The 17,284-nt window shown below is 43.9% G+C and overlaps 1 protein-coding gene across 2 annotated transcripts in view; it reads right to left on the reverse strand.

Moving 5' to 3' along the window:
* The window catches only part of INPP5J (inositol polyphosphate-5-phosphatase J), a 186,523-nt gene that overhangs the window by 121,676 nt on the left and 47,563 nt on the right, over nucleotides 1-17,284 (reverse strand). For both annotated transcript variants that reach the window (XM_078667265.1, XM_078667264.1), the window contains exon 2: nucleotides 2,505-3,208. In XM_078667265.1, the coding sequence (XP_078523391.1) occupies nucleotides 2,505-3,151 (647 nt within the window). In that variant the 5' untranslated portion in view covers nucleotides 3,152-3,208. The remainder of the gene's footprint in view (nucleotides 1-2,504; nucleotides 3,209-17,284) is intronic.

Genomic DNA, 17,284 nt, shown 5'->3' on the forward strand with positions numbered 1-17,284 from the left:
TTTTAACTTTTCACCAAAGGTCTTTGAATAGTGCCTTGTTGCCTAAGGTCACTCTTTTCGTATTTCAGAAACATTTCAATGATCTTTCCAGACCCTGCGATTCCAGAGATACTGCAGTTTAAAAACAAAATGGTATCCTAAGACCAAATCCTAGTTCTCCAGATCCCTAGTTGCTGCAAGAAACCTTTGGTTCCAGGGGTGCATCAGGTCCCATAAATCTTCACCCTCTGAATATTTCAAGCACGACTAACCATTCACAAGACAGGGACTTCTAACGTTTAGTAGTTGGAAGACCCAACTCTGGGTTAGAGTCCTTTGCCAGTAACCTCAATCCGTGCCTATAACTTTGGAGATAGGCTGAAACCATAACTTGTCCTTGAATTGGCTACAGTGCTCCAGTCTATCTGTCACTGACCACCGCGCTCAAGGTAACCATTAACCAAACAATAGACCTCTGACTTTCTGAGCAGTGTTTTCATCATCATAAGTTTCTGTGAGTGGGAATCACAATTTGACAATTTTTGCAGATTCTCATCTCCCTGCTATTTATTCCCATTGAGTTGCCAACAATGCAGAAAGGGTCAACTGAGAGACTAGAACAAAGAACAGATGTACCACAGTATACTCAATGCAATCTAACATTCTGTCTGACACCTTTACTTCCACCGGCCAGGACTGCAAACAAAGTCATGGTAAAGGGCATGGGGCGCAATGGTTTCTGAGGATAACCACCACTCACAAATCTTTCCCGTGTGGCATCACTGTCCACATATGAGTACGCATTTGAATTACAGAGCTTTACTATATAAGTACTTTAAATCTGTTTGTTCAAGGTCATTGCTAGAAGCAGACAATTATGGGCATTTCTAGTTCTATTTCACTGATCATCACTTTAACACCCGTACCTTTCCTAAAAGGAATTAAAGGTTCATTATTTTTAAAAGATATTGCTCTAACGGCAAGTTGAGTTTATTGTATGCGATTGCAGTACCAAATTATATCTGAGGCTGAAACGCAATATCACCTCCAGGAGAAATCCTGGGCTGCACAACCTAGTTACCTTTAGAGACTCAAATTTACAAAGGGACTAAGAGTAAAGGCTTCACAACTTGTCGGACCGCTGCCATAGGCCTCCTTGTAACCAATCTGATGTTGGCATGACTCAATGAGGAGACAGAACATGACGGGTCATTAGTTCTTCTGTGGCTCCCCATAGCTTCTGTCTGATCTGAAGTCCCTGAATGCTATCGTCCCAGTCTGAACTGAAGTCCTCCCAATACTGCCCATTCATAATTGCCTTACTTTAAGTGCTTGTAAATCATTGCTGCACCTGCTCTGTGATGGCCTGAAGTACTCCAGAGATTCGTTTTCTTGGACCCGAAGTCCTTCCATTGTTGCATTCCATCCCTTGCCTGACCTCCCAGTGTTGACAAAGTCCTCAAGAACCAAACTGCAACCTACAACCTGTTTGAATTAGAGCCCTCCAAACACTGCCCTTTCTCTGACCTGAATTCTCTTGGCTAGAAGTCCCACCATCGCTCGATCGTATTCCTCTCTAACCGAAGGTTGTCCTGAAACAACGCTACAACCAGCGGCGTAGTAAGGGTGGTGCGGTGGGTGCGGGCCGCCCCGGGCGTCATCACTGAGGCAGGTGACAAAATGGTGGAGAGAGTATGTATAAGGAAGGGGAGGGGGGTTTTCTTTCCACCAAAGTCTGTCTCTGCAGTCTGTACTCGAGGGGGAAGAAATTTTCCTCACCTGGTACCACCTGACCTTGCTACGCCACTGGCTGCAACATCCCGCCACCAGACTAGAACTGCACTTTGACCTTCTCTAACCTGAAGTCTACCTGATGATGCATTATGTTCTATTCTGACTTAAAGCCACTTGGAACCAGTGCCTCATCCGGCACCTTTTTAAACTGAAGACCCCTATTTTTTTTCTTGCCGGACCTGACGTTTTCCCAATACAGCATCTCTCTCAGGACTAATCTCACATATCAGCACTGTGGACTCTACTGCAGATCTAACTTAAAGATTTCAAGTGCAACACCAGTCCCTTGTCTAAAAGGACACCCTACCAATTGTACATTCTTCACCTCTGCTCGACCAGGAACTACGCCCTGGTCTGACATGAATAGTGTACACCTCTCCTTGTCTCACCTGATTTTGTTATGATCTAATGCCGTACCATGTCTATGTCTTACCTCACTTGAAGCACACTGTGAAGCAATGTTGCACCATTTCTTACCGGACATTCTCTCACTGCGTCACCCGCTGTTCTTTCCTGTAATCCTCCCAAGAAAAGCTGCACAAGGCCCTTTGTCTGCCCTGAAGTCCTCTCAATGTTGCACCCTAAAATCTCTTTTTCTGAAGCTGTCAAGGATCAATGATGTGACCTGCTCACCTCCTTACCTTTATTCTGCTTTAGTTAATTCTGAGACCTGTCCCTCGTCTTACCTGACGTTCTTGTCAGCCAATCCTGCACCATGCTCCTTGTCTCACCTGAAGTCCTCATCCATTTCTGCTCCATCCGGTCTTGCGAGGAGATTGCCACTCACATTTACATATTCACGCCCCCCACCAGCAGTCCGCGGCAAATCTTCATGTGCAAGTCGCAAAGAATCATTGGATTTTGCTCTTGGGAGCGATCCATCATGTCCCGTTGCTAAAAATGTGTTGGTTACCGCTTGGCAAGATCTGCCAAATTCTTCAAATGGAGATCCACAATGGTGCCTAGGTGAATGCGGGGGATCCAGCGAAGGAGAGTCCGCAACTTGGCTGGAGAGGCTACCAGAAAAAGAAGGCAACCTGTGATGCGCTGGCGAAAGTAAAGCTGGTGACCCTCCAGATCCCTCTGGCTGGGATCGACCAATGTCGATAAAAAGAGGATTGATGAGGCCGGCAGAGAGTCGACGTTCTTGCCCGACGTTTCTAGACCCTTCTGGCTGAATTCGGTCAGATGCTGAAGGTAAGGGCCCAACTGGCGAGACTGGGCTGAGTACGCTTGATCCCACCGATAGGGCCCCTTCTATCAGTGGGAGGATGGCTGACCTGCTGGAGCCCTCTGGCTGTGTTCGGGCTGACACTCCAGAGCTGGCTCTCCTGGCCATACTGTCCACTGGTTCAGGAGATGCAAGTGGAGCTTCCATTTTTGGATCCCTTGTGTTAATCTGACGATTTCAACCTTCGCGGCTCCACTTCTCCATCTGGAATGAAAAATAGCATATTTAAGGCAAAGGGCTTTAAAAGTGCACATGATTAACATGTCAGAGAACATGGATTTTTATGAAATATTTAATAGGTATAGCAGATTTCATAAGATTAAACCAATGTATGTTACTGCTATTCACCTTCCAAAGGTTATAGTTAAGTAGCATGACTGCTTAATGTCTGATGGTGCAGAATGCAAGCCTGTCTGGTCACGAAGCAGAATGTCAGCCTATTCTTTTGTGGCTCAATATTATTGTATATTCTCAACCACCACAGGCGTTGTATGCTCTAAAGGACACATAATTAGGTGCTTAACCAACCGATGTGGGCACGTGGTCTGTACCATCACAGGGAGAATGTGGGGTCTGCAGAGGTCACTGGTGATGGTAAACAGTCTTATACCTCTCCTCTCCCCTTCCCTTTACTAACTTGGAAACACCATCAGCTGTTGGCACAGCTGCAAAATTTATTTTAACATGCTATGCTTAATGCTACTACATGCACAGTACAAACAAAATTGTAAACAGGTCAAATCCCGAGCACACACTTATTACAATTACCCACAAAATATCTGATCAACATTTGTGAGATTCTTTTTCTTTTAGTTATTTATTTTCTTTCTTTAGAGCCCAGCCAATACGTGTTTTGTCGTATAGAGTGTTCCCCACGACGATTAGTTTACAAAATTACAGTTGGCAAAAAAACATCCTATCACTCCTAAGTGGGTCTAAAAAGAATTCTCACAGTGCAAATCTGTACCCAGGGTTTTTAGAGGGGGCAATCAGCGTCAATACTTTTGCCTACCACAGTTATCTGTGAGAATCCATATAACAGGATATCTATTTGTAGGCTGTTATACATAGCAATCACAATCAAAACATAAATGCCTATTGGTTTTAACATATGCTTTTATCAATCAATGGGTCAGGTCTACTGTATTTATTGTAATTTTTCATGGTAAGCAATCCGGCTTGGAGCCTTTCCTCATTGACTTATCACCATAACCAACAGAGATCTATTGTATTGGGCAAAATCTTTCCCACAAGGCAACCATCAGTAATACTGTAATAACATTTCAATACGTAACACATCACAGTTGCCTAAACAATATACAAATCACTTCTAACAGAGCTTAACAAAGGTTACCATAATGCAAATTTACTATCCCCATGGGTTGTTCGGGTGGTTACTAACATCAAAACTGTTGCCTACTACTGTAATCTGCAAGACTCCATGTAACAAAACACCTGCATACGGGCTTTAGCACTGAGTAATAATGATCCACCCTTAAAAAGTCTACTGCCTTCAATAGATGCTTTTCAACGACTTTGAGGGCCCTGGGCCAAACATATTTTTTGGGCCCCTGTTATGAACAGTATTGAATTTATATACAGTTTCAGCTCTTTCATGCCCTGTTTGGTCAGGTGTTTAGATCTAATATTCAGTGATAGTGATGTGTGTTTTCAATATTGTAACACGGCAGCTGCTCACTAAAATGACTGAAAATAATCTCTGTGACACCTTCCCTTTTCTCATATCCGAGGTACTGTTTGGATTTAAAAGAAACTTTTTCATGGATGTTGCATGCAACATAAACACAACTTTTTCTCTGCAAAATGTCTGTGATAGACTCACACAACTCCCACATTAAAAATAAATGAAGGGAAAGTCATTCAAAGCAATCGATTTAAGAATTATTCGAGGTCATCGAGGCAAGAATCTCTGCAGACTAAAACTAGCTCCATCAGGGGGGCCGCAGAAAGGCTGGGGCCCTGGGTCAGCGCCCACTTTGCCCATGCCTGAGACATCTCTGCTTTTATCTGCAATATCAAAAGATTATCTACAAACTAGTTGGAAACGTTTAATAAAAAAGTGTAAAAAAGAAACCCTCGTTAATTCGAATTATCCAGCCAATCTATCCAACCTAAGCAAGTTGAACAAGAGTGGTTTAGTACAAGTCTACCACAAGAACAAACTATTGTAAATCTGTTTTGTGAAACATTGAACATATTTTGTAATTTGTTCTTTGTGTGTACCATATGCACCACCTGCCCAGACCCTCTCCTTGAACACAAACACTCCCACAAGAATACTACACAATTACGCAAGGAAAATGTCTAGTATAAGAAAGCAAAAACATAAGCGCAAGACACCTCTGGTTCCAGAGACACGACCCCAAACCGCCTTTTCCTGTCGTAGTGCAATACAACCAAGATGGTGTCCATTCCCATAATGCGTCTTTAAGAAAAGCTTCACTATCACTCCTTTTTTTTTAAGTTCAAGGAAAGGTTTATTGAAAAGATTAATATGATCAAAAAAACAATCCTTGTAAACACAGTTATTTGTTAATACATAAATACATGAAGATGTAATAAAGAATAATAATGATTTATAATATCCATTAAAATAGTAAAAGGATAATATAGAAGATATGAATACAATCAAAGGTTCACAAAAATCGTAAATAACAGTACATGTCAAAAATACACAATTTTAAAGGGTGTTAGAGGAAATGAAAAATTAAGCATAATTATAAACTTCACAATCACTCCTAAGCCCTCTGTGTTTTGTTTCTGAGTCCTGTGGTTTGGGTCTATGGAGAGCTCTACACTGCACGCAGCAAGGAAGACAGCGTTGAGTAAATGTCTCTAGAGATGCGAGCCAGGTCTAATCCAATAGTCTCTGGGTGTTCGGTAGAGAAGCCAGGGTAGCTTCATAGGTTTGGCTCCTGCTGGGGAGGCTTGTGCCAGTCAAATAAAGGGAAATTAAAGCGTTTCTGCTAAAGGTGACATTTGAGTTCTTCTAGTTCTTAGGTTTTTAATGTCCACTAGATCTATGGATCCTGCCTTGATGTCTGGTGGAGTTTTCTGAGCGGACAAACTAGCTGGTATCTTGCAGCTTGCTAGTCAAGATGTTTCTGGTTCCTCTTGAGTACTCGGACGTTGTGACTCGAGGTCCCAGGAAGAATTAACATGTCTACATTTGAAATGACAGAGCCAGCATTTCTTGATGCCCTGGAGTTTTGGGAATCTGGTTCTTAAGGTTAGGGAGGCCTGATGATTTTGAAACAGCTATAATATTCTTTCACTAGAAGGACCCTACTGGCCCTGGGCACATTCAGCAATCCCTATAGAGGTTCAAGGACCAAGGGTAGGGTGAGGCAGCTCGGGCATCAAAGGAAGGCCAGACCGGGATATGGTACACAGGTAGAGGCAACAGGTTGCTGGACTGCAATGCCATGCGAGACATGGGTCAGGGGAATCCCAAATTCATTAAGACATTGTTAAAGCACTGCAGAAGAAAGTTAAAGGACCCTGTTTGATGTCCTACAAGATGAGGTGTGCTTTGATATGGCACCCGGGGAAAGTCCGAATAACTTGGTCACCTGGTAGCTCACCAGACTGAGTCACACCTTCAAGTGTCTCTGCTGTAATCGTCATACTGATATACTGAAATTACACTTCCACTGCCACTTCTGCTGATACTCACTCGGACTGGCGGCACAGCATCATGCTCGTTGAAGGAAAGCAGTCCTGGAGATGGCCACTGAGGTCTAACCTGTGATTGAGGGGTTCTGTTCCACAGAGTCTTCAGCAGGCAGAGGTCTTTCACTTGCCCGTAGCAGAGTTAGCACAGGCAGCCAATGTCAGTCACTTCAGCTCTGTTAGGTTCAGGCTCAACCAATCAAGTATTATTATGGTTTTAGGCAAAGTTGGTCAAATCAGCACAGGAACTTGATTCAGGCATCTGGAGGTTAACCAACCAGGCACAAGGGGCCACTTTGCATCCTTACTCCTGGTTACAGTGGGGAAACTGGCTAGTTGACTTCCATGGAAGCCACAGTAGAGGTCGCTCCTTCTCCCACCTCACCGCCAAGTCTTGGAACGACCTCCCCTTCCATCTCCGAAGATCATCCTCATTCACGAAAATCAGAAGGGGACTCAAGACATGGATCTTTGACTGAGAGCAGCAGCATACCAGCGCCTGGATACCCTCTGGGGTGATTCGCAGCACTATACAGATCCAAATTGATTAATTGATTGATATAAGTATTATGATATCTTATTATTGGTTTTGCTTTGTTCGCCCTAAGTTGGCAGGGTAGGCCCAGACGTGGGTCCCTTGCTCACTTTGCCACTGGATTCAAGCTAGCCTGGTTGATGAAGGCTGATTAGCCAAAAAACGGGCCCAGGATGCTTGTTTCCCGTCCAGGGAAGACATGACTTGGCAGTTCGGGCTGAACTGTTCCCATGAGGCACAGGGTCAGACTGATTTGCATATGGCCATGTCTGGGGTGGCGGAGTGAGCTAAAGAACGATGATGGATTAAACCCATATCAGTTGACTGGGGGTGCGTGCTTGCAATGTTCAACACTCCGTCCATCATCCCCTTTGGTTTTGCTTTATCTTATTATGAACCCCTTCTTTCATTATATCGCAGGGCTCAGGGATAGTGAAGAGGCTCAGGTACACAGGTAGAATTCCATGGGAGAAAACACATTCCAAGTACCTACTCCATAAATAACAGTCAAAGACACACTTTAATTATTCTCCCGCATGAATAAGCATAAAAGAACCAGGCAGAGGCAGGCTCTGCAGACCTAGGCCTGGAAAGTTGAAGATGAAATGAAGGGCACATTAGGACTCCTTGGCCCAGCACAGCCTAGACCTCTTCGCAGTAGTTCCTTAGCTGCGGTATCTCTTTGGCTTCTGGTATGACACAGGCCACTTGGTGAAACAGAACAGGGAGAACCTAAAGCTGACAAAAACAATGCCACGAATAGAAGACACTTCTACGGGCTTTAATGCCTAAGGTCTTTAACATGCTAGTGGTTGTATAATGGTACGAACACTGTGCTCTGTGTCTAGATGCTGCTGGTTCTGCTCTGGTGCACTCAATGTACTCTGTAATGGGTCCATTGCTATTGATAATGGCATTACTCCTAGTCCTACTCCCTCGCCTTCCATTGTTTCTCTGTCCACACAGTGTCCTATGGAATACTGCAAACATTTCAAGGAAAATGCATGTTACTGGACTCCAAGCTTTATTGGGTATGGTGCAATGATTCTGGCTACTCGATAACAGCTACCGCTCGACAGTCAAGAAACTTAAGGAAGCTTAAACTTACATTTGGAAGCAATAGTATACTGGGGTCTGAGACAGTGGTAAGAAACAGCCATATCATCACAGGCGCGGCGCAGTCACCTGCCACGAGGAGTGGTGATAAAGTCAGTCATCTTCGTATACGATGCTCTCGGTTCTTATATGGTACTTGCATCCTGCATGTTACCAGTCATTGCACTCTCTGAATATCTAAGAATTCTCTTTCGTGAATGGAGATTTATTGCACTGATTTAATGACTGTCAAAGTCTGACTAAATAGAATATAACTAAATAGCATGCAGTGCGTTCGGTAATGATGCCTCAGGGTCTTCTATGGTCCTTACAATGTGTTCGGTAAGGATGCCGAGTCCGTCTTTTATAGCGCGAACTTGACCCGAAGGTATTGGAGTGCTTTACATGAGCACCAGTTACGTTACACAAGGACAGATTGCAAGGTCTGCTATGGTACTTATAGTGTTTTTGGTAAGGATGCTACTGCAGGTTCTGCTGCTATGGTGAATGCAGTGTGTTCGGTAATGGTTCCGCAGAGTCTGCTATGATTCATCCATTGTGCTTGATAAGGATACTGTAGTAAATTCTGCTGCTATGGTGCATGCAGTGTGTTTGGTAATGGTGCTGCAGGTTGTGCTATGGTTCCTAAAATGTGTTCGATAAGGAGTCTGCTGCAGGCTTTGCTGCTATGGTGCATGCAGTATGTTTGGTAATGGTGCCACAGGTTCTGCTAAGGTTCCTAAAATGTGTTCGATAAGGAGTCTGCTGCAGGCTTTGTTGCTATGGTGCATGCAGTATGTTTGGTAATGGTGCCACAGGTTCTGCTATGGTTCCTAAAATGTGTTCGATAAGGAGTCTGCTGCAGGCTTTGCTGCTATGGTGCATGCAGTATGTTTGGTAATGGTGCCACAGGTTCTGCTATGGTTCCTAAAATGTGTTCGATAAGGAGTCTGCTGCAGGCTTTGCTGCTATGGTGCATGCAGTATGTTTGGTAATGGTGCCACAGGTTCTGCTATGGCTCTTAAAATGTGTTCGATAAGGAGTCTGCTGCAGGCTTTGCTGCTATGGTGCATGCAGTGTGTTCGGTAATGGTGCCGCAGGGTCTGCTGTGGTTCATACAATGTGTTTGATAAGGAGTCTGCTGCAGGTTCTGCTGCTATGGTGCATTCAGTGTGTTCGTTAATGGTGCCGCAGGGTCTACTGTGGTTCATACAATGTGTTTGATAAAGATGCTGCTGCAGGTTCTGCTGCCATGGTGCATTCAGTGTGTTCGTTAATGGTGCCGCAGGGTCTGCTATGGTGATTACAGTGTGTTCGGTAGGGAAGCTGCTGCAGGTTCTTTTTTATAATTATTTTTATTAAACAGAAGATTAGCAACACACTTTGCTTGCACATAGTTTTCTGGACAGGCATCATGAGAGTTCGAGTGCCTTCATGTATACCCAGTACAACTATATTCCATTGCAATACTGTATTAATAAATTCAACATCTATGTTGTTCCATTGCAATATGGCTGCTGCGGGTTCTGCTGCTATGGTGCATGCAGTGCATTCAGCAATGGATCTGCAGGGTCTGATATGGTCCGTACAATGTTTTTGTAAGGATTCTGTTGTAGGTTCTGCTACTAAGGTGCATGCAGTGTGTAATGTAATGGTGCTGCAGGGTATGCTATAGTACAGACAAGGTGTTCTGTTCGGTAAGGATACTGCTGCAGGTTCTGCTGCCATGGTGCATGCAGTGTGTTCGGTAATGGTACCGCAGGGTCTGATATGGTCCCTACAATGTATTCGGTAAAGATGCTGCTGCAGGTTCTTCTGCTATGGTACATGCATTGTCTTCAGTAATGGTACCACAGGGTCTGCTATGGTCCTTACAATTTTTTTCGTAAGGGTGCTGCTGCTATGGTGCATGCAGTGTGTTCGGTAATGGTGCCACAGGTTCTGCTATGGTCCTCCCAATGTGTTCGGTAAGGATTCTGTATTTTTCCAGATTCTGTGCCTTAACAAAAGTGGTTGTTGCTTGATATGTGTGTTGTGTTGTAATACTGATAGACAATTATCATAAAAGTACAAACATACAAATATATAAAAACAATCCATCCAAGGTACTACAATTACATCCAGAACATCAATAGAAACAATCTAAAAACCGTTAAAAAGCGATTATACATGATCCAACAATCTAGAGCGTATTATCCAAGCACCCCCCAGATATTTTGCCACCCCACAGATGATATACATTGAAACCGTGTTAGTTGTAATAATACGGAGAGCTGACCTATGATCTTTTACACCCAACTCTCTACATACAGGTTTCAACCATTTAGTCCTAGCAGATTTATAAGCCGGACAGGCAAACAAAAAATGGCCAAGGGTTTCTTCTGGGCATTGGCAACCAGGGCATTTTAATTCAAACGCCCCCTTAGACTTCCACTTCTTCAAAAAGTTTTTAAGGGGCAGTTTGCCATACCTTAATTTCAAGAACAAGGTTCTATCTCTTGCTACTTGTATGAAATCCATGAATGGTTCCAACTTCATAGAGGGTTTATGATTAAGAAAGTTTGTCGTTAAAGTCCCCAAATTTGAGTTGCAGTTGATCTTGGACTCAACCCAATCCCAATATAGCTTCTTTACAATTTGCTTTGGAGGGGGGGCTTGTGACGCCCAGGACTCTCCCAAACCTATTGATTTTACTAATTTCTTAAGGTTATTAAGCCACTTTATTTGATCAGAAACATTTAGGTTTATTAGCTCGTCCAGCACTCGGGCGTACCCAGCTAGTTCCTCAGTTCTTCTAAGACGTACCCAGATAGCAGTCGCCTTAGTTGAACTTTGTCCGAAATCGATTTTTTGCCCAAATCAAAAAAATAAGGGTAACAAAGGGGTAGAGGCTGGAAGTGAAACTAAATCTCTAAGAAACTTATTTTCCGCAATTGCCAGTGCGTTAATGTTTTCAGCACCCCATAATTCGGAGCCTTACACTGCCGAGGTCAAGGCCTTCCCTTCATAGACTACCAAGGCAGGGGCAACCGGTCTGCTAATCGAGAGGCGCTGGTTCTTCAATATTGCACCGGACACCCTTTTTAGATTTAGAACCATTTTTGAGATGTGCGAATCCCAACCCATATTATTGGATAGCCTCACCCCTAGATAATCAAATTCGTTAACAACCTCTAAAGGGGATCCACACAAAGTAAGACGAACATTCCAAACCTTTCTTTTTGGGGTTAAAACCATTAGCTTTGTCTTCAAAGTGTTAACTGTTAGCCCACGATCGTTACAAAAGAGAGTAAAGCGGTCAAGCAATTTTTGGAGACCCTTGGGGGTCTTGGACATCAAGAGGGTATCGTCGGCAAAAAGAAGTGTCGGGGTTTTCTCCCCGGCAAGGACAGGGGCATCTGCCAGATCCTCCCTCAAATGGTCCACCACCCCATTTATGAAGAGGGAGAACAATGTCGGCGCCATCACGCATCCTTGCCGAACCCCCCTGCTGACTGGTACCCTCTCTGTCAATTGACCCTGGCGCCCCCATCGTATCTTAGCATAGTTATCCTCATGCAATTTGATAACCAGTTGCAACAAGGAGCTTGGGAACCCCATAGATTTTAAAATCTCCCATAACTTAGCACGTGGGATAACGTCGAACACGGTTTTTAGGTCAATGAAAGCCAGATGCAAGCAGCCCTTAGTAATTGATACTGACTTCCAGTAGACCGCACAAAACCGGAAGACTTGGTCCATTACCCCAACATTCCGCCTAAAACCCGCCTGGAAGTGGGTGAGAATATCATTATCCATTAGCCATATCTCAACACGATTTATAATGACCCTGCCAACTACCTTTTGAATAGTGTCAATTAAACTAATTGGTCTGTAGTTGGCGGGGTCCTCTCTATTACCTTTTTTAAAAATCGTGATCACCTCCGCCCCTTTCCAAGATTCCGAGACGGGATGGCCTAACTGGACAAGAGTCATTAAGTTTGCTATATATTCTGCCCAAATTATGGGATCATGTAATAAAAGATCACCGGGCAAGCCATCTGGGCCGGCCACTTTGCCTGGACATATATTTAGAATAGCTGCCTTAACTTCTTGCTGAGAAAATATCATTTCATTGCCTGACATCTCTATTTCATTACCAGACAACTTCAAATCTGGGTTGCTATTGCTACACTCTTTTGGAGGAAGCAGGTGAGTTTGGTCGGTAATACCGCTATACAATTTAAAAAAATGAGCATGCCATTGTTGTTCTGTGATATGGTTTAAAATAGGATCGGTACCCCTCCGATCTAACTTATTGATCAATTTCCAGAAAATAGTGGGATTCTTCCCACTGGCAGCAATTTTAAGCTGCTGCCAATGCTCTTCCTCCCAATTTTTCTTTGCTAAGGCAATAGAACCACGATACTCCCTTCTAGCTAACCTTACTGCCGTTGGATCCTTTAGTTTTATTGCTACACCAATGGCCTGTCTTTTGGCTCTGCATTCAGCTGTATACCACAAGTTCGCCCTCGGCGGTCTATTTGCCACCGATGAGTTCCTTGGGGTGTTTTTAATGAAGTATTCTCCTATTTTTTCTGTGAGATTTTTATATTGGTTCAGTAATGTAAGCCCCACATCAAAGACCTCTCCCCTATCCACCGCAGCAAGACTTGAGATTTCTACTTTAACCAAATCCCTAATATTATTCAGTTTCTCCTCTTCACATTTTACCACCTCCCACCTCAATTTTCGATTACAATTGGAGGGGATAACTTCCTTCGTGACCATCTCTAAGCCCCCATTGATACTAAACCCTTGTGCCCAATTAATTTCCATGCATAATGGGTTATGGACGCTGTCTGAGGACTGCCTGACCTCCATATCTTTTAAAGTAGCCCAAGAATGGATATCTAAAAATAAATAATCAATTCGCGAGGGACAGCTTATTCTGTTGTAGGTCATTGCCCCTTCCTGTTGCTTGATATGATCTTCTATATAATCAAGCCCAACCTCTATATGGCAAAAGGCCATCGGCGTAGAATGGGGAACTGCCAGGAGTCTTCTTATAAACGTATTCTCCACAATTTGTAGGGATTTGCCACTAATATACCCCATATGCCTGCACCAAATGTAGCGACATTAACACATTTACTTTTGAAAATACAAAGCATTTCTCTAGATGGTTTGTGTCCCAGTCTTTTGGAGAATCTAAACACTGCATCTACTGCTCTTTGGAATTGCATGGCTCTTACGTTCAAGAGAAATTTCCAGTTAAAACATAAGTTGATCGATAGTCTTCCCTGCTGACTCTGTGTTCCAAAGCATATCATTACATTAGTTTCTCAAATAATTACCAAACCATAAATAAATAGAAGGCCAACTAATTGGTCTCCGTATGGATAACTGTCTCCCCTGAGCCTAATTACACTGAATAAAGACCTGTTCAAGAATGCATTCATGTATGAAGCTCTAACTATCTTTCATAGGTAAGAGTAATGGCATTAAAAAATAAATGTCCAACATTCTTTAATACAGAGGTTCACCAGCTGCTGTCCTCCGGGATGCTTGAAGTGTGCTTTCTAAGGAAACTGCAGTTTATTTAATTGCCACAACATCTAAGGATGATCTAGATTCTGTTATGGAAATTCGACTGTTCTCGAAAAATGCCACCAGTTCTGGCACAGTACATGCAAGGTGTTTTATAATAATGTTATGGGTTGTTTTGTGGACATACAGCAAGCTATAGCGTAATGCTGCAGGGTCTTCAGTGCGGCATTCTTCTTGAATTATGCTACAGCATGCCTTGAAATGGTATATGCACCATGTTCTGGAATCATGCTCTAGATTCCCTTAAGACACGGGCTCTTCTATAATGACGTTACAGGTTTGAATATAGTTCATGCGACATGTTCTGGAATCATGCTCTAGCTTCTCTTAAGACAAAAGCCCTTTTATAATGATGTGACAGGTTCCAATATGGTACAATCGACATGTTCTGGAATCATGCTCTAGCTTCCCCTAAGACACGTGTGGAAAAGTAAATTTTGCCATGTTATATGTGCCTACGTGTTCCCCATCCTATGTTATATGTGCATGATCGATATGCATATGTATTCCTCTCTGATCGATTAAAGACGCAATTACAGTTGTGTCCATCTCTAGTATGCCAGTTTCCAGTTCTCGTGAAAGCAACGAATATCAGGCCTATGTAAAACTACGTTGCCACACTTCACAGTATGCACGTTAATTCATTGAATTGTCCCAGTTTCTAGGCCTCAAAAGGGCCCGGACTCAGATTCAGCTCCTGTCTCCTGAACCCTCTCCGAGGTATACAGCCCCCACCTGTATCCCTGACCTTTCACTTACTTCTTGCCTCGCAGTGCCTGGCCCGGCCTGGCTCTGTCTCCCAGTCTGCCAAGAGTATGTTATGCTTCTAGTTATCAGTCCAGCCCTCCTTCTCTGCATTCCTAAGCTACTGAATCGCATCAATAGTTTCCGTCATGGTCTAGCCTTTATGTCTCCATGTAAGAGAAATACTGTATTAATATTCATAGAATATTCCTCGCACACACAATACATGTAGAATAATGCAGGCACCAGTCTTAGAGTCAAGTAGCCTTTGCCCTGATAACTTTTGGATTCTATCAACATGTACTCTAAACACCAGATACTAGATATGCCCTGGGTACATGTCGCTCTGACACTCCAGACTTTAGTCTCCTCTTCTAGCGCAGAAGTCATAGCCCCCAGTTCTCCCTGGTAACACGTCATTGCCAGTTTGCGCGCACCACTAGGTTAAAGGTCCCAGCTGCTCAGGTAGCCCCCTCCATGATTCCGCCCTGTTTATGACATATTCTGTTACGTTTTCATCACATGTCTATGTATACGCCCTGTACACGCCTCTTGTTACACCCACTTTTTGCCCTTATCTTTCGCGACTGCTACGAACCCCGCCTACTGCTACGCCTACTGTATTGAATGTAATGTATTTTGTTTAACTATATATATTGTGCACCCATATTAAAAAGTTGCTAGTCATCCCAGATCCTGCCCCCGGCAGCTGCCATCCTATTCCCGTACAGGCTGTCCTGTTCCTGTCCTCTATGCCTGATTAAAGCCTGTAAACTCCAGCTACCTCGAATCTTGACTCTTATTTATTGAGCTATCTGTTTATATGAGTATCCTGAAAAATAGATCCGGTAATTAATTATTTATTTACCACATAATGGCGCCCGAATAGGGACTTGCCCTTTCCCCACGCGCCGGAGAAGCCACGCAGGCCCCCTGATCCTCTGCAGCCGTGACGGAACCATACCGGCCACGTGCAGATATTTCTGCTTCAAGTATCCCTCAGGCCCACGGAGGAGACGGAGGTTGCGGTCCAGCATCCAGACGAGGCGGTGGAGGAACGCGGCGAGTCCCGACCAGAGCCCAAGCCGAGAGTCCAAGGTCCGAGGTATCCAGAGGCCCACCTGTAACTGAAGTCCGAAGTTCGTCCGTCCGTCGTCGTAGCAGTCCAGTCCAGTCCGAGGCCTTCCGTTCTTGCTGCCCGGTGAGTACCGTTGCTGGGGTAGTATCTAAACAGGGTCAATTAATTGTCTCTGGTCCGTGGGTTTGGGTACACAGATCCAACACGAAGTGTCCACCTAGGTGGATGCGGGTCCTGACGTGTCTCTTTATGAGACCGGTAAGTTTCGTGCTGTTTTAGCAGTGCATCTAGTCATTCCAGTAAGTTCTGTTCTCGAGAAATTCATGTGTTTCTGTTCTCAGTATTCCAGGTAGTATTCTGTTCGAACTGTTATTTTAAATGTTATTTCATGTGTTTTCAATGTCGTGGTATGAGTGATTTGTTTTCAAGTTATTATTGTGTTTATTGTGTATTGTATTGTGTCTAGATTCCAGTCTAAGTCATGCCTCTGTTCTCGAAGTTACGTCAGTTAAAAACCAGAAGAGGTCTGCTCGAAGAAGCAGTTCCTGTCCCGCCTAGGGACAGTCCAGGTCATTTTATGTATCATAAGCATGGCATAAGTGCCATATTATATCTAGACTTATGGGTCGAGTATACTAAAGATCTAGAAGAGAAATATAGATGGCCCGTATCGGGTACATGGGATGCCGAGTACATCATGCGAGTAGAAGAAGCATTATGGAAAAAGAAAGCCAGACAGTCCCAGAAAGATGCCATCGAGTTATGGCGCAAAGAATCTCATAAAAGAACAGAAAAAGAAATCAGAAAAACAGAATTAAGTAGGGAATCCTCAGAAAGAGCCCAAGAAAGGGAATTAATCGAAATAGGTGAACGAGTTAAAGCCGAACAGTCAGACAGACAGAGAAATGCCCTTATTAAGGGTATGTATCCTCTTCTTGCCGAGGGCTTGCCGAAAGCAACCCCGGAAGCACCATGTAATTTTCCGCCGCCATTAGTTCCGATTAAGCTACGTCACAAACCGACCGCAGCTGATATTTTTCTCTCGTCCTACTTGGACGACACAGTCCCCGAATATGCTAATCCTGTTCCGCCAGCTCCCGTAAATAATGTAATTCCTGTTCCTCCAGTCGCTGGCCCCGTGGGTCCAGTTAATGTTACAGCACCTGTTACAGTTCCCCCGGTCCAGCCCACAGTACAAGTACCCGCTACATCCGTTACTCTCCCAGCCCGTACGATACCCGTCGACGATTCTAGTCTAGGGGCCACGGGGGGAAGTCCTCCGGGAACCCCGCCCCAACACAAACGTGTAACGTTACTTGAACTAAATAATAAGGTTACACGAGAAACGTAAAGCAGTACAAGTATCCGAGAAAGAAGACGACTCTGATACTGAAGAGGTAAACGACGAGAATCCCACCAGAATAGCGTATGTAGGTAAAACTAGACTTCCCGACCGACATTCACGTCTAGAACACAAGAAAGTCTTTCCTCTTCCAGCACCAGAACAAGGTTCTCTTGAGCAAGTATTTCAAGCTACCGATCACAT

This window comes from Lissotriton helveticus, chromosome 11, assembly GCF_964261635.1.
Source record: "Lissotriton helveticus chromosome 11, aLisHel1.1, whole genome shotgun sequence".
Classification (NCBI taxonomy): Eukaryota; Metazoa; Chordata; class Amphibia; order Caudata; family Salamandridae; genus Lissotriton; species Lissotriton helveticus.